We start from the raw sequence: 19,625 nt of genomic DNA on the forward strand, positions 1-19,625 counted from the left end.
GACCGACTTACTTAAATAAATACAAATAATATTATTTATTACTAATATTATTATACTATATCTTTTTTTGAATTAAATTATAAATTTGTTAACCTTTTCAACGACTTAAGTTTATTAATGTACATTACTTTTCTCATATTTAATTGTAATATTATAAGCTAGAATTAAGATATGATATAATAATATATAGTTAAATAGTCAAAAAATTCATATCATAATGGTTTTGATTAATATGGTTTTTTAAAAGGAGATTTTTCCTACTAAAAAAAGCTAGCTTTAATAGAAAGAGATATTTTTCTTACTAAAACAAGCCTACCTACTATAAAAAAGCTAATAAATCAACTTCATCGAAACCCCATTTAATCAAATGTTTTTTTTTTTCTTCTGAGAAATGCATCCAAACCCAACGGAACGCATACTATTTTAATGCTTTTTATTAGATGATTTTTTTACTTCGAAATTGATCCAATCCAACAACAAACATTCTCCTTCAACAATAAAAAAAACTACAAACACTCCAATCATGATATCATCAACCCTTTCAAAATAAATAAAAAAATTATTTCATGATATCATCAACAAACTTTTTCTAGGGTTATGTCATCCAAATATAATCTCAAGACGCTTTTACCTAAATAATTAAAGAGACTTAAAAGCAAAAGGAAAAGATTAAGATGTCTCCCATATATATATTTTTTTTTAAAAGCAAAAGCTATGTCAAGCACTTTCTCCATGGGCCAATTGAGAAGTAACAACACATGCTATATCATTCACAAAAAGAGAGGGAGAAGGACTATATATGTAGGGTCTGAAGTACTGAAAGACCAACTCCAAGTACTTGAAAGAAATGAGTGGCTCCTTCTTTTCTCTTCACACTATGGTTACGTTACTTTTCCTTTTCATGTTCTTGCTAGAAACCGTCCATGGCACCAAAAAGGTAAGCTTGTATTGATTAATATGATGTTTCTTCTTTCATATATGATGATTTTGCAATTGTGTTGCTAAATTCCCATCATTTGTGACATTTCAACAACCGTTGGTCTTGCAGTGTTACATTGTATACTTGGGAGCACATTCTCATGGACCCCGCCCTACATCTCTTGAACTTGAAATTGCTACCAATTCTCATTATGATTTACTAAGTTCAACTTTGGGAAGGTATACAATGCTTGATATAACTATTTAGTTTTTTGATTCATTGTTAGTATAAGTTATAGTACTGGTGTACTATCTTTTTAATAAGAAAGATAAATAATACAGTTTTTAATAAACAAATGTTAGCTTTTTTTTTTTTTTAAATAATGAAACAAATTTTTTTTTGGGTGTGTCACTTTCAAGTAATGATATAAAAAGTAGATCATAGTAGTTTTAACAATTGTAATCAATACGTAAAAAGTAGATTAAATTATCATTTTCATCGCTAAAAGTGTGTGACGTTGTCACTATAGTTTGTGTATTAAAATTACAAAAAATCATTAAATGTATATCGTTCATTAGTGATTTTATGGGCTAAACCGATTAACAAAAGACACATTCTGTTGGTAAATGAAGTGTTAGCTAGTATCCATCGAATTTGGGGTTGAATTTTGTTGGAAATTCTCATTTGGTTTTATTTAGCTGGAAAAAGCATTTCTCATTGAGAAATAATTAAGGTTATTTTCTGCAACACAGAACTAAGGATAGCAGTACTGTTGTGTCCCCCCCCAGTTGTTTTCGAAAAGGAATGATTTTGCCATAAAAAATAAAAAAAAATAATTAACGGTGCAACTTGGTTGTGTAGGTTTAATTCATTTGTGAGAAAATATTTTGGAGTTTGGATGTCGAGCACGTGATTTTTGCATTAGGTTATCGTTCTTCTCCCATCTGTTTTTTGCTCCTTCCCGTCAAAATAGTCGAGCGTGAATTAACTCGTTCAGGTGCATTTTCAACGAGAGTTGACCCACATAGGTGTATTTTTCATAGTGTGAATTAACTCGCGTTGAACGGAAATGAGTAAAAACAGATGAAAGAAGAGCATTTCGCTTTGCGTTAAGGCTAGATTCGTTGGTCTTGTCGTGGGTTATGGCTTTCACTTTTGTAATATTGTCGTACTTTTAGCACGATTTGAGTAACTATATTAATATACTATCATTTGGGTTTTCTAAAAAAAAAAGACAGATTTAATGATCAAATTAACTAACAAAAAAGTCACACTATTTTTTTTTGTTAAATCTCTGGTTTCTTGGAAATAGGACCTAATAATTTTGAGTTCGACTAAAAAATAAGTAAAATTTGATCAATAATTATTTTTATTAGAAATCAAATTCAGATTCTCCCGAACAATTTATCATAGAAATAGTTTATTAACTACTCCCTCTAGTCTCAAATGTAAGCAACTTTTAACTTTTTAGGTTTATTAAATGAATATGAAAAGTTAAAAATTACTTATATTTGAGACCGGAATGAATACTGATAAAACAACAAAAGTCATATTAAAGGCTAAACTTACCAAGAAAAAACATTCAAATATATTTTTGTAATATTGATTCATTTAAAAACTATAGGGAAAACATTTAACACATTTAACAATTAAATGATCTTTTGTAGGCTTTCTCTAACATGTAGAAATAAAACGGTCTTATACCATGCATAAGTATTTTTTTCATCATTGAATTAATAAGTCATATAGTAAAATTTATTGATCGAATAGAAATTAGTTTTGTGCATGATCCAAGACTTCACTCATTTATTTACCGTATAGTTAACATTTTTGTATCCCAGCTCAAAATTCACATGATTGAGTTAGAATACTAGAAAATTTTGAGATATATAGAGCTCAAAGATTCAAATTCAAACCACTATCAAAATATATTACTCATCCGTTTTGAAATAAATGTCGTTTTAACAACAATTTTTTTTTAAATGAATGTCACTTTGAATTTCTAATGTTATAATAACTTTTTTCTTTTCAATTGTGCCCTTCAATTAATATTATATACACTAATTTCAAAGTATTATTTTTTCTTTAAAAAAATAAATCAATAGTTGATTGTGATAATTTGATAAAATAATTTTTTTGATTAATACATTTTTTAATATGTATGTAAAAATTTAAATAACATTCATTTTAAAACGGAGGGAATAACAAATAATATTCTTCTTGTAAAAAAAAAAAAAACAAATAATATTCTACTATAGAAAAAACTGTTTTCTCAAAAAAGTACGTGCAACATGTAGCATGTTAGATAATGATAACCGACAAATTTATGTAAAAAATTGTTTCATTAGACAAATTTATTCTACTTTATCATAATCATCACCTTCCATCGCATTTATTTATTGTTTAAAAATTTCTTTTTCTTTTGCTTTAAAAAGTGAAGACAATTATTGTACCCGAAAAGAAAGAATAATAATTACACTTCGAAAAAAGTTGATGGATATATTATTGTACTATTCTTTTACAGCCGGGAGAAAGCAAAAGAAGCAATCATTTATTCATATAACAAACACATCAATGGCTTTGCTGCTCTACTTGAAGATGAAGAAGCTGCAGATATTGCAAGTGAGCATCTTCTATCCATAGTGACAACTAGAGAAAATAGATTTAGTGACATAAATCACTACAACAAAAACTACTTTCAGCGACAATTATCTTTAGTGACAATATAAATTGTCACTAAAACTTTTATCGGCAATAGTGTCGGTAAAACCTTTAGCGGCAATTCTAACAAATGTTGCTAAATCGCATGTAATTCCCCTAAAAACTAAAACCTTGTACCGACAATTGTAATAGAAAAAGAATCTCTGATTCCCCAATCACTAGTTTCTTTTTTGTTACCAAAATTAGAAACAAAGTTTATATATTTTCTGACCAAATTTACACCACTAGCATCTAATTTTTGTAATATTGTGACATTAACATCATCCAAATCCAACCCATTTGGGGTTGGTCTAGTGGTTGGCTTGGGATCTTGGAGTTTGCTCATCCAGATGTCTCAGGTTTGATTCATTATGTGTCAATTTCGGTGGATTAAGTCCATACAGATCTTGCTCTTGCTTTAAACGGGGCCCCCGCAAGTGGTCGGTGGGATTGGTCCCCTCAGATTAGTCGATTCTTGGATCGGATATCGAGTTTTCAAAACATCATCCAAATCCAATTAGTCTTCTCAACTTATACGTTTTCAATAACCTTATGTACTTTTTTTTTTGTTTTGAAGGAATAACCTTATGTACTAATGGCCTAGCTTTGTCAAATTAAATTTTTGTTCAAATTAGTTGATAGTTGACACTGTAATGTTTCCATTTGAGCAGAAAAGCGAAATGTAGTGTCTGTGTTCTTGAGCAAACCTCATAAACTGCACACTACCCGGTCATGGGAATTTCTTGGACTGCGCAGAAATGCTAAGAACACTGCATGGCAAAAGGGAAAATTTGGTGAAAATACAATAATTGCAAACATTGACACAGGTAAAGTTTTTTTGCATCTTTTGCTGGCACATTATATAAGCTAGTTCCAACTTCCATTAGACACACAAAAAACTTCATTATAGTTTTAGCTTCCTTTTCAAATTAAACACTAAAATATTGACATTTGTTGAATAACTTGGGTAAAATATTGTATGCATTTCAACCCTTTAAAAAAAAGTTTAAATAAGTAAATAGTTCCCTAAATATACCAACATTTGATTTTAGTCCTTCTAAAATATTTTTTAGGTTATTGATCCCTCTAAAATTTTTCATTTATGAAATTAATCCCTGCTCTAATGTAATACTCAATATAGAGCAGGGACTAATTTCATAGATGAAAAATTTTAGAGGGCCAAAAGCCTAAGAAATATTTTAGGAGAACTAAAATCAAATGTTGGTATATTTAAAGGGACTATTTACTTATTTAACCCAAAAAAAGAATGAAATACATTACGGTCCTAACAAAATTGAGAAATATCATATTTTGGGGAAATAAAATATATTTGTTTCAAAGAATTGCAAAAACTAAACTTTGATTTTCTAATTTCTTTTAGGCTTACATGCTATTTTGGTTTCCTATTTTTTTTTTTTTTAAATGACGTTTTGGTCCAATATTTTAAAAAATAAAAAATAAATATCCCAATTAAAACTTATTATTAGATTTTGGTCTCTCATCTTATTTTTTTATAATGTGATATATTCATTTATGACGTGACAACATCTATTAGGTCCATTGAATATTCTTGTCGACAAAAATATGTCTAATAAATGTTACCACATCATAAATTAATATGACACATCATAAAAAAATGACCCAAAAATTGGACAAGTGACTAAAATATATTAAAAAAAAAACTAGGGATAAAAAAACCGATTTTGAAATAAGGGATCAAAACTTCATTTGAAAAATAAAAATTGGTCAAAAAAAAAAAACAATTAAAAGTGCATTTAAATCTTTCTTTTACTATGTTAAAAAGGCAATCTCTTTGACAACATAAAATAACATATCCACAATTTTTATTTTTGTTTCAAACCTTGAAATCGAATAGGTGTTTGGCCGGAATCCAAAAGCTTCAACGACAAAGGATATGGCCCTGTCCCGTCAAAATGGCGTGGGGGAAAAGCGTGTGAAATTAGCAAATTCAGCAAATACAAGAAAAATCCTTGCAACAGGTCTCTCTCTCTCTCTCTCTCAACTTAGATAAAATCTTTTTAATTTTTTAAAATAAATGGAGAATTTCATTTAAAGAGAGATAAACACAAAAATCAGATGATTAATTATTTTATAAATTTTTAAACTTCTTTTTGTCTTTCTATCTCAAAATCAAAGAAATGAAGAATGATTCTAAATGGTGAGAAATTTAACCCTTTAAATTCACAGTATAATATAAAGTACCAATCACCTATTACAAATCATATCATGTGTATCATGAAATAGATAACAAAAATGCTAATCAATATCTTTGGAACAGTGATTGTGTAGTCAATACTTCAAAAGTTTAAATAGTCTCATTTTCAACTTAAAACTTTTTTTTTTTGTTTCCTTAATCAGTGCCCCGATCAGAGTACTGGTTAGCATGGTTCATGAGAGATATAGAGAGAGAGCTAGTAGATAACTAACAAACTTAACCTCAAAAATTTTTAAAACACCGGTGGCAACTAAAACAACAGAAGATAGTTAGACACACCCAAGAACGGAGCCAGCTTACATCCGGGGATGCAGCTGAACCCCCTCAATCTTATTAATTCACACATATTATTATCTTATGTATTTTTCAAATATTGGTGTTGCACCAACTCTCTCTCCAACTGTAGAAGTTGCACACATTACACACCTACATTGATTGCTTTAAACGTGTTGTTAGTTACTACTTTTTACTACCTAGCTTTAATTCTCACCCAAATGCAAAAATAGAGAAGACAGTGTTGATTCCCAATCCTAAAGCTTATTTTTCTAACTATTTCTCATTCTTATATATACTCCCTCCGTCCCTATATATATAAGGCCCTTTTGCCAAAATCACGGGAATTAAGATAGTGAATATTTGTATTAAAGTTGTTTGTAATCACTATTGTTTTTACAATTTTATCCTTTAAGAAAGAAGGTTAGTTTATGTTTTCAACATGTTATTTATTGTTGATTGAAGAAAAAGATGTATAATAAATAGGGACATGTATGTAAAGAAATAATTAATGTAGTTGGAAATAACAAAGGGGTCTTATAAAAAGGGACAAAAAAAATTCTCAAAAGAGGCTTATAATTAGGAACGGATGAAGTATTTTTCAATTATTTTATTTTCTTTATAGAGACTATTACCTTAACTAATATTGATGACATTTCTCTCGTATCATTGATATGTGTACGAGTGTTGAATTTGCATATTTGAAAATCATAAACAATCTTTTTCAAACGACGATTGAAATTTAAGACATATTATTCATCTATTAGTCTATCTGCTTTAAAAGTCAGCAATAATTTTACAATTGTCACAACAACTGTTTAACGATCATTTTTTGCTATGGAGGTTGTGAACAATATAACGCATAATGAAATGGAAGATAAATGGATGAATTATTGTCTTGTGACTTATATTAAAAGAGATATGTTCGACAACATTGATAATGAGTTGATTATTCAACATTTTAGTACAATGTAAATTAAGTAAATGTAATTTTTTGTATATATTGTTATAATTATTAATCAAAGTTCAAAAGATTGAACCCCCTGGTTCAGGGTCCTGGCAACGCCACTGGGTACACCCACTCAATTAATTAGTTCAAAACAGAAAATGTTCCCATGCTTATGAATTATGACCCTCCATCTATTTTTCACATGTCCTTTCTTGAACCCGTAGCAAATAGTAATTCTACACCCTTTTTGTTCCAAGGCAATGATAACAAACAAGGCCCGTTTTTTCGTGCATCATCTCAAATACCATATGATATCATACTATAATGACAATGTAATTAATTTGTTATCAAGTGCAAACCAAAATCATGATAGGATGAGATCTGTGGTCATATAAATGTCAATTTTCACCTGTGTCCGGAGATCCTACTAGGACTACCTCGTTTAGTTTGAGACCCTCGGATGCTGATTTTTTCCGTGGTTACCAAGATAGGGAAAACTGATTGGAGTAGGACTAATTATTCTTGTTATATATAAACAGGAAGCTAATTGGAGCCAGATTCTTCAGCAATGCTTACGAGGCATACAATGACAAGCTTCCCTCATGGCAACGTACCGCACGCGACTTTTTAGGCCACGGTACTCATACTCTATCAACAGCTGGGGGAAACTTTGTACCAGATGCAAGTGTATTTGCTATTGGCAATGGTACTGTAAAAGGTGGTTCGCCAAGAGCTAGGGTTGCAACCTACAAAGTGTGCTGGTCTCTGTTAGATCTTGAAGACTGCTTTGGTGCCGATGTATTAGCTGCTATTGATCAAGCCATTAGTGATGGTGTTGATATAATCTCACTTTCACTTGCTGGCCATTCTCTTGTTTATCCCGAAGATATTTTTACAGACGAGGTTTCAATTGGAGCATTCCATGCACTTTCTAGAAATATATTATTAGTTGCCTCTGCAGGTAATGAAGGACCAACCGGTGGAAGTGTTGTGAATGTAGCTCCATGGGTATTCACAATTGCTGCTAGTACATTAGATAGAGACTTCAGCAGTACCATAACCATTGGTAACCAAACAATCAGGGTATCATTCTTAATATTCTGATTATTATTTTTTTGACAAATTTATTGTTATTATTGCTGTTGATTCATTATTATACTATAACTTTTAGCGACAATTAACAAGTGATGGTATATGTCATCTTGAATCTCATTATTCCTCTTCTTATTGTTGTAATAATTTTTTACTCTTATTGTTGTGTTATTATTAAGTTATAATACTTAATTTTGAATTCTATTATTAGGGAGCCAGTCTTTTTGTAAACTTGCCACCTAACCAGGCATTTCCTCTGATTGTTTCTACTGATGGTAAACTGGCCAATGCGACAAATCATGATGCGTAAGTACAAATCTCAAATGATTTACTTTAAAATAACCTACTTATTAATTAAATGATTGTTTCTTACACTTTTATATGTTATATATATGTCGTTGTAGACAATTTTGTAAGCCAGGAACACTTGATCCTTCAAAAGTGAAGGGGAAAATAGTGGAGTGCATTCGAGAAGGAAATATAAAATCAGTTGCTGAGGGTCAGGAAGCTTTATCAGCAGGCGCAAAGGGAATGCTTTTGTCTAATCAACCAAAACAAGGGAAAACAACTCTTGCAGAACCTCATACATTGTCTTGTGTGGAAGTACCACATCATGCACCAAAACCACCAAAACCAAAAAAGTCCGCTGAACAAGAACGTGCAGGCTCACATGCTCCTGCCTTTGACATAACTTCTATGTAATTGATTATATATCCTTCATACTCTGCCTCCCACACACACACACACTTACTTTTAAAGCTGTTACCTTTGTTTGACATGTTAAAATTGCAGGGACTCTAAATTAAAGGCTGGTACTACAATAAAGTTTTCAGGAGCAAAAACACTCTATGGAAGAAAGCCAGCTCCAGTAATGGCTTCATTCTCATCTAGAGGACCAAATAAAATTCAGCCATCAATACTCAAGGTGTATATATACATGGACTAGTAATCAACTATCTATAGTAATGGTCTTCCTTAGTTGTCTTTTTTTTTCAATGGGGTATTTAATTTGTTTTTTGTTTCAGCCTGATGTAACTGCACCAGGTGTGAACATACTTGCTGCCTATTCGTTGTACGCAAGTGCATCTAATTTAAAAACAGACAATCGCAACAATTTTCCATTCAATGTACTACAAGGAACTTCTATGTCTTGCCCTCATGTTGCCGGCATTGCGGGACTTATCAAAACATTGCATCCTAATTGGAGTCCAGCAGCTATTAAATCAGCTATCATGACCACAGGTACACACACGCGCGCACGCAATACATATATTTTCTATTAACAACAAGAGCTCTAACTTATTTAATTTTATATGCTTGCAGCAACCACACTAGATAACACGAACAGGCCAATTCAAGATGCATTTGAAAATAAACTAGCAATTCCCTTTGATTATGGTTCAGGGCATGTTCAACCTGACCTTGCAATAGATCCTGGACTTGTATATGATCTAGGCATTAAGGATTACTTGAACTTCCTATGTGCTTATGGATACAACCAACAGCTCATTTCGGCCCTTAATTTCAACGGTACATTTATTTGTTCCGGATCTCACAGCATAACAGACTTCAACTACCCTTCAATCACATTACCAAATCTTAAGTTAAACGCTGTTAATGTCACTCGGACAGTCACCAATGTTGGGCCACCAGGCACATATTCTGCTAAAGCCCAATTGCTTGGATATAAAATTGTTGTGTTACCAAACTCCTTGACTTTCAAGAAAACTGGTGAAAAGAAGACATTCCAAGTTATTGTGCAAGCAACCAATGTGACTCCACGGGGGAAATACCAGTTCGGGAATTTGCAATGGACAGATGGGAAACACATTGTAAGGAGTCCTATCACAGTCAGGCGCAAATAAACAATCTATATTTTGGTTCTGTCAGGATATAACAGTGTCGATGCACATGCCAATGTATTTGAGTGAGTATTAAGATTTCTTGTTATCAATAGGTTGTGTGCCTTTTGTTATTTTATCCTTCATTAGTTGTCTATGTATTGTAATGTAGTGTGTTGTGTAATCGTTATCAATAAGTGGCAGTGCAACATCTTTATCTCTTCATATATGAAGCAGCGGATATGCTTGTAGCTTTAATTTTCTAATCCCATAGTGGTTCTTTTAAACACTTTCAAAATGATTCAACAACACTCACATTTCTAAATCCCTCACGAAAGGAAATATCATCCAGCAAATCCTTAACTTATCCAGGAAATATAATTTTGCTCACTTACAAGTCACGTTTTAATTTTTCTACAATTTATATCACTATATGCCTATAACTATATCTTCTATACAAATCAAAGGTTGTAGAACTAACATATTTCACCTTACAACAAAAACAGTTGAAAAACCTTTTTTCTGCAACTTTTTTTGTCATATCTCATTGTTTTTCTCAAACTTTTAGTTAGTCAGGCTATTAGAGACTGATATGGCAGCTTCGTTCAAGAACAATTGATAACACGACTTGACAGAAAAACCACATGCAATGTCCGGCATCCACACCCAACAATTGTGTACGTCATGCACGCACCGGAGAAACACCGCTATGAGTTCCTCAAATTCTATCAACTACTTGTCCAATAAAGATCTCCATATCAAATTCCACTTCCAAACTGTTTCTGTCCAGCCCACCGGATTCTTATGCCATTGCATTCTTATCTGCAGCCAGCGCAAAAAGCCTTGGGAACAATGTTGGATTTTGTATCTATGATTTTGGGCTATCTCTGTTAAAACATCTTTCAAACAAATCCTTTGCTGCAGCTGTACCAAATCAGCCATCTTTCCATAAGCTAGTTTTGTTTCCAGACTCGTCCTTCTTTTAAAGCCGTTTGACAGCGCAATGTTTGCTCTTCCCACTCTATTTCCATTATCAACAATATCACGCCACCATAAAGAAAACTTTTTCTGATTGCTACTACCTTGTTCAGATGTTATCCAATCTTCATATTTACCATATCTAAACGTCAATAATTTGCATACCTAATGCCTAAAATCATGCTCAGTTGGTTATTTACGTTACTATTACCTTTTGTCTTTCATTACTATTAAATAAAGGCTAGTAACAAATATATAAGCAAGCCATTTCATTGTACTACTTTGATATTGAGAAATAATTCAATTTAATCATTGGAAACCTAATTGGTTATTTCTTTTCATCTTTTATTTATTCTCATATGGTTTTAGAGACAGTGAGATCCATGGCTCCTTGCAACAACGCTTCAGCATCCAATGATCAGGGTGCCCCAACGATTGATCCATCGAGTCCAATTACCATAGCTGGGCTCGGTCTATGCACGCGTTGCAATATGCATGCTCGCGCATTCATGGATCATGAATCGATCCCATTGTATTTATGGAAAATACAGTTGATGTTTGGAATGATTTGAAAGAACACTTTTCTCAAGGTGATTTGGTTCGTGTATCAAAATTTCAAGAAATTTATGCTCTTAAGCAAGAGCATTGAACAGTAACTAAATTTAATCCTGATCTTCAGATTTTGTGGAAGAATTAGAGATGTATACGCCAATACCTACATGTACCTGTCGTGTCCATTGCTCTTGTGATGCTATGTGTACTGCTAGATCTAATCATAATTTACTCTATGTGATTCGTGCAACATCTTAATATTTTATACATGTCGTTCTAAATTATTTTTTCAAATTGTCATTTAGTTGTTCAACAATTTATTGTGTGTGAAAAATTTAAGAAAATCTTGACATTCCATGCTTTGATTAATTAATTTGAATCTTTTCCATCTATTTTATTTTAAGTATTTAATTTGGTGTGACAAAAATAAGTTAATCATCCATACAATATTTGTTTTTTTTCTTCTACTCATTTAATAATGTATTTTTAATTGTAATTTATTTTAAAGTTTAAATTAGCATTTAGTTTTTATTTTGACATAGTCATATTATATGCTACACGTTCTTTTGTTGCCTAATTAGATAGTCAAATACACCTTGCAATTTTCCTAGTCCATCCTCCTAATTGCTCGGTAGTGGCGGAGAACTAATAACAACCTTTAGGTTATGATTGGATGGTGAGAGGAAAGAAAGTAAAAGGAAAGAATGATTAAGGAATAAAAGTGAATAGAAAGTGAAAGGAAAGTAAGATGATTTTTAGGTTGTTTGGAATAAGTGAAAAAGTGAAAGGAAAGAAAGATGTATATTTAATAAATGACATAAATACCCTTATATAAAGATGGTAATTTACATGCATATCAACATGTAGAAATATATGTTTATTTAATAAAATCAAATATAAAATTTGGTACTTTGAAGAATAACTATGATGACACGTTAATTGCACAATGCATGTTTGTCATTTTCAGAAAAATAATGGTGTATATATTAGAAAAAATAATATGGGACTATACATGATAAAATAAGGGCTATATTGTCTTTTTGGGCTAAAAATTTGTCCACTCCCACTTTCTTCCCAAATTTGAGTGGAAAGAAAATTTTTGTGGGGCCCATGTATCAGTTTCTTTCCTTTGTTCCAAACCAAGGAAACTCTTTCTTTCCATCAACTTTCCCAATACCCTCTTCACTTTCTTTCCTTAGAAACAAACACCCCCTTAAGCATCTAATGCATTGTTGTAGAATTAGTCATAAGAATTATCTACAAATAATAATCATCATATATAAATAGAAGCATCGATAAAATATAGCTAAAAGAGAGAGAACAATAAACTTATCTGTGGTGATTTGATGTCGGCAAAATCGAAGTAAACAAACACGAAACCATGAAAGTGATAACTTGCCAAAAAGTAACCTGAGGCGTGACATAGTCACTGTCTTTGAGGATTTTATCCACCTCATAAGCGCATATCCTGGCAGGATACAACAGTTCTTCCCCGTTATGAATCATAACTGGAGGTGACAGAACAACTCGAATATATACACAGGAGATGCACCCAGAAAACCTAAACTTGATTTTATAAGAAAAAGGAAATTAATTTTTTTTGTGTAGATGTGAGTTCTCTGTAACAAGTATGTATGGTTTTTTCTATTGTGAAAAATGAAGGACGTGAGTTTTTTTTATTGTGAGAAGACTTGGTGGTTCCTTATAATTAGGAAGTAATTAACACATGGTCAAAGCAAAAAATAATTGTAAACGTTGGGAAAGAAAAACTACAAATAAGGCTAATTTCAAGCACCAATACCAACCCACATTTACAACTTTGACTAAGTATATCAACATGTGGTCAAAATAATTGTTTAGTAAAATAAAACATATTTCTAATTAACTTTTGAAATAAAATAAAACTCTAAAATTATAACAATCCCCCACATATTTCAAAAAGTCAAAATAACAGTTTAAAAGAGTTTTTCTGGGTAAACATCGTAGATGTAATGCATCGGAACGGTATAGAAAGCTATGGAACCCGTCCTAGACTAATGAGGCTTAACACGCAGTGAATTGGTTTAGCAAGCTATGGAACCCAAGACACTTGGTGTATACTAGAGGTCTCGCAGTCACATTACACCCCCACAATTCTTGCTGTTACGCGGTTGTTCGCTAATAGGCCGTGCGCGTGGCTGGTATTCATGAGTGCTCTAGAGACCCGCCACTGTCTCATGCAAGCGGCCCCAATTGACACTCATATAAGTGATTCCATCTAGTGTATGCTAGAACCAAACACCACCCATAAGGGCTTATGGTAATCATTAAAAGCCTTTAAAGCTTATCCCTCAATTTTATATTATTTAGCACATCTCATCCATTATCATACACTATAGGAAAGAGACAACAATATTTTAGTGCTTAGAGAACTAGCAAGTAACTTGCTTTTACCCATTGAACCTTCTTCATGGGATCTCCAATCAATAAGGTTGGGTTCCCATTACTTGCCGTTTTCTAGTGGCATGGTCTCATTTCCTTAAAATTCTTCCCAAGGGGTTTTATGTATGGATCCGCTTAATTCACAAATATTGACTAAGACGTCTCTAAGTCAATTAACCTCGTATTTCATCAAGTCTATAAAGATAAACTCGGATTACAAAATAAATTAATACAATTCGTTGTCTACTAAACGACAATGTTCATCAATAAGATAAATCTACTTATGATTTATTCTCATTGGATTCATATCTATTTGACATCTTTGTATTATTTTAATACAAAGGTTTATCCATTCTGTAAATAATATCTCATATATTATGAAACTAATTTCTATAATATACTTCACCATGTCTACTTAGATAAACACTAAGCGACAACATCTTCACAAAGAGGGAAAATAAATTTATGATTAGTTTTATTGTACATGTCTACTTGAAAAACTTACAGGCGACAATACCCCCACATTGCGTAAAATAGGTAGATTTTTATTCAGGTCTACTAGAATGATTTTCAAGTGACAACACTTTCACAATGAAAAATTTAAATCGACAAATAAATAAATTAAACATCCTTGTATTATTTTAATATAATGGATAATCCACAATATGTCACCAATATTTTCAGACGTATCTCAATATGTATCTTAAGAATTTATCAAATTTTCTGGCAATAATATAATTAAATAATATTTCACAATAAAATAAAAATTCTCAAATCAGTATTTACTCATGCATACACAAATCAATTTAGTTTCACAAAACATGTATGTGCATATGTCACTAAATTCTCCCAGTCATCAATATATATTATTATATGCATCCACAATAAATATAATTAAGTAACTTTCAGACAAATTAACGTAGACATGTCACACAAAAAATTATACTAACAGAAGAACTTTTAGTATTGAAAAGTGTATAGAAATATTTGTTAACATTGCCACAAACTAAATACTCCACATTAATATAGACATTCTATATAAAACCAACATGCATTATCAATCATGGATTTAACATACATTTTCTAAACTCAGTTGATGGCTAATGTCACATTACCTTTCATGTTTGTGTGCAAAGAAGAAGCTAGCTTAAAATTATTTTCAAATAATTGTTCATATTCAACAATATATGAATTTTTCCAAAACAATAATCCAATATCAAAAGCATTAAAACATGGCATGCTTTGTAGTAGTCGTTAATCACAAAGTTGAAGATACTGAGCAAGAGTGAGCATGGAGAAATCAAGTAATGTAATGAGGTCAAACTAAATACAAAACAGCTTCACATAAAACCCCCACATTTTGAGAATTGCACATCCATCAAAAGCAAATTCTCTTATTGAGAATAAATGACACACACACGTTAAAAGGATATTTCAGTTATTTAAGCATGTAAGAAATTCACCACTGGGTGCATAACCAAAATTTAATTTAAAGAGAAAGATAATTTCAAGCTTAATTATTCTCGTGAAAGTTTTGGCTTAAGAAATTGTTCATGCTCACCTCTTAAAACCATGAACAAGCAATTTCAATATGATATTCACATAATGAACAAAATAGATTATATGCAAGTGTTGATTCAAATAAATCTCAAGATCGGAAACTTGGACGAGTATCATCTAGATTAATTAACCATTCAATAAGTGCACATATTTCAGTTTCATTGTATAAATTATAAAACCATTAGGAAGCTGAAAAATCAATCAAAATTCTCATATAAATTCAATTATTATCAAATAAAGCATATACCATATTCACAAGTAAACCTAGCATTAGAATTGCACCAAGAATACACGTAGCCAATAATTCTTATCAACTTAGAGTCACATATGAACCCAATATCATATAGATATACATCATTTATAACTAGCACAAAGTAAATAATATTTAATAATGATAAATGAGACAAAATTGATAGAACCTGAGAGAAATATATGGCTCAGAATTTATTCTCCATTTTCTGCAAATTCAAGTTCACCAAACTCCTGTTGCATCGCTCACAGTTTTCATCAAAATAGTGGCAACGGGTCACGGGTCACTGCTCCCAGTTAACACAAAACCACAAGCTTCTCTTTGACATGCTTAATTTCAGCCAATTTCTTATACATTCCATCCACAGATATGACATAGCAGCGGGTGGTGCAAATCCTGGCATCGACAGTCATTAAACAAATTAAAATCCTCAAGATTGTTGTAGAATTAGTCATAAGAGTTATCTACAAATAATAATCATCATATATAAATAGAAGCATCAATAAAATATAGATAAAAGAGAGAACAATAAACTTATCTGTGGTGATTTGATGTCAGGAAAATCGAAGTAAACAAACACAAAACCATGAAAGTGATAACCTGCCAAGAAGTAAACCATTACATAAACCTGAGGCGTGACATAGTCACTGTCCTTGAGGATTTTATCCGCCTCATAAGTGCATATCCTCCCGGGGTACAACAGTTCTTCCCCGTTATGAATCATAATCGGAGGTGACAGAACAACTCGAATATATACACAGGAGATGCACCTAGAAAACCTAAACTTGATTTGATAAGAAAAAGGAAATTAATTTTTTTGGGTAGATGTGAGTTCTCTATAACAGTATGTATGGGTGGTTTCTTATAATTAGGAAGTAATTAACACATGATCAAAGCAAAAAATAATTGTAAATGTTGGGAGAGAAAAACTACAAATAAGGCTAATTTCAAGCACCAATACCAACCCACATTTACAACTTTGACTAAGTATATCAACATATGATCAAAATAATTGTTTAATAAAATAAAACATATTTTTAATTAACTTTTGAAATAAAATAAAACTCTAAAATTATAACATGCATATTATTATTTACACATGGGAGAGTCTTTGCCTTGAAATTTTGATTTAGAATTCTCTTTGTTTGACTCCACGAGCAACCCTTCTTTAATTCTTAGCCTTTTATCCTTCACGTAGGCAAACCTTCATTTTCCAAATCTCAAACATTCCATTATTACTTTTACTCCCCGCCCACTCAAATTTAGTTCTTCTAATAGATGATCATGATTTTCCCTCCTTGGTTTCTCGACATCACAAAGTCTCCCATCCATATGACCTCACGCAAACCATCCCATGTCACAATGTTCTCTTATTATTTCTCAGTCTTTGAGCATTCACATGTTGTTACAAATATTTTCCAAGTTTATCAATCAATTCCTAGAGTCTATCCCCTCACAAAAATCATGTAAGTTCTAAGTTGTTGTGGAATTGTGACTGAGCTGATCGGGATTAATTTGAAAAGCATGTACCCAACATGTTGTTAATTTTCAATTGTCTGATCATCACAACAAAGTCTAGAGCAAGAGAAATTATGCATGCATTGAACCTACGAATTTAGAGGACCTTATAGTTGTTTGATGGGAATAAGGGCTCTAGTCTTGATCATGATCTAGATGAAAATAATAGGTTATGATATTAAATTTGATATGCTTCTTGATTTAATAGATGCGTGAAGAGATTAATTCTTATTAATAAATATAAGAATTGTTGTTTAGTAAATTTTGTTATTGATTTTAAAGAATATGTGAATTTTGATAATTATACTTATGATTGATTTGTTGTGAAATTGGTAATTTGTTGATTGATGTATATGATTGTTGATATGTGAAATTGTGGATTTTAGTGATTTAAGGTGACTCTTCGTTGATTTTGTCTTTAGAGGTTTTGAGAAATTTTATTAATTCCAGAGGTGTGCTGACTTTGTGGAATTGATAATAAGCTATGTGACTTGAGAATATAAAACTATAAAGATTTGAAGAAAAAATACATTGCATTCATAGCATAGTGTCATAAGTGTCAAATGGGGCGATTCTTATTCATGTGTCAATTAGGGCGATTCATATGCATTTTGTCAAATGGGGCAATTAAAATTGTTTTGCCAAATGGGACGATTAAAAATTATTTTGCCAAATGGAGCGATTATATTGTTATACCAATTGGATATCCGGATTATGGTCTAGTTGCATTTCATGCATCTGCATTAACATTGAGTCTTGTGTCTGATTTAAAAAGAAAATAAAATAAAAACATTGAGCTTATGATTGTTTTTCTTTGTATATTTTGGAGTGATGAATATTTTAAACTAAAAAGAAATGTCTTAGCACAATTCCTTGATAATGGTTGTATATTCTTATGGGTTGTGTTAACCAGTGCCCTTAAAAATAGAAACTTTTTATTAAAGACAACAACTTTTTGACTTTTATGAAGTGGAACATTCCACTTTTCATCATTTCTCAATGCAAAGTTTCCATAGTTAACATTTCCCTATTCTTATTTGATGTTGTAATTTATTATTGATTTTATTTCATGGGTGTTGAAGACTAACTCTTACAACCAACATTTTAGGTACCAAAGGAGATATGATGTGTGCTTGATGTTTTGCCTACGCGAGGAAACAAATTTGGGTTTTCCGAATTGTAATTAGATTAGTTTAACCATTTTTGTTAAGTTCTAGTTTTTTTTTTTTTAAATAGTCATATTTTTCTAAAAAGAAAGAATTTGACATAATGTCTTGGATCAAAATTCAGGACGTTACAATTCGTTTTTTGACTGATCTTGATGAAAATTCAGTGTTGTTAAATCATAAATTCTGCTATAAGATCCTTTACCTAGCTTGAATAAAATTTTCCCGATGGTTATTCAACATGAACGTCAAATTGTTCCTTCTGTTATGTTGATGATTACTCTAAAGTCCTTGTTAATGCTGCTAAAAATAGGAGTTCAAGTTTTAGAACTGGTTTTAAATATGACCTTTTGTGACAAAACAGGTCATATTGTTGATACTTATTATCGCATTAAAAATTAAGTCATTTCGCTAGTAAAAATAATGGAAGTTATATTTTTTTATCCGATTATTTAAAAAATTAAGTCATTTGATTAGTACTGCATATGTCAAAAGTAGTTAGTTTTGAATCTAAGCTAATTATTTTTAAAAATTTGTTTGTGGTAAGTCCATTCAAGATTTGTTTTCTTTCGTGCTCCGTCACAACACATGTATATAACCTTCCTTAAAAAAAACACATGTATATAACCTACCACAATTATTTTTTTGAAAGATACCTACCAGGATCACAATTAATAAAACGTGTTGGATTTAATAAAAAAAATCAAATATCTTCTGATTCTAGTTTTATGCTGTCCTCTTACAGAGGGAGACAAAAATCATTCCAAGATTGATTTAATATATAGTTTAGTTTGGGATAGCTATAGCTACGAGGCACTAGAGAGAGTGTAGCTCAGGATAAAATTGGCAAATATGAGAAATTAGTTATTTTTAAAACTAAGCTAATTATTTTTAAAAATTTGTTAAATGATTTAAATCCATGGTGAGGATTTGGTAGTGTACTAATGCAAAACTAATGAGTAGAGTAGGGCACTCACCATCTACTGTTTACAAAAGCAACAAAGCATATATTTATCAAAGCAAATAGTATGAATCGTGAAACATGAGGCTTAGCTAATAAGTGGGGGCTAAAATAATGCACACTTTGGAAAAAGTGAGATTAGGAAAGTAAAAATAATTCCAAGATAATGAAATTTTATTCAAAAGAAAATAATGAATCGTGAAATATGA

The 19,625-nt window shown here is 31.3% G+C and overlaps 1 protein-coding gene across 1 annotated transcript; it reads left to right on the forward strand.

The window, feature by feature from the left end:
- The first annotated feature begins 807 nt into the window (after window positions 1-807).
- Window positions 808-10,268, forward strand: LOC11436744 (subtilisin-like protease Glyma18g48580). Its single transcript, XM_003624276.4, has 11 exons — window positions 808-937; window positions 1,049-1,158; window positions 3,444-3,541; window positions 4,291-4,446; window positions 5,496-5,619; window positions 7,617-8,160; window positions 8,381-8,475; window positions 8,574-8,867; window positions 8,962-9,094; window positions 9,195-9,411; window positions 9,493-10,268. The coding sequence occupies exons 1-11, from the start codon at window positions 848-850 to the stop codon at window positions 10,032-10,034; spliced, it is 2,403 nt and encodes an 800-aa protein (XP_003624324.1). The 5' UTR covers window positions 808-847; the 3' UTR covers window positions 10,035-10,268.
- Window positions 10,269-19,625: the final 9,357 nt, after the last annotated feature.

Source organism: Medicago truncatula, chromosome 7, assembly GCF_003473485.1.
Source record: "Medicago truncatula cultivar Jemalong A17 chromosome 7, MtrunA17r5.0-ANR, whole genome shotgun sequence".
NCBI lineage: Eukaryota > Viridiplantae > Streptophyta > Magnoliopsida > Fabales > Fabaceae > Medicago > Medicago truncatula.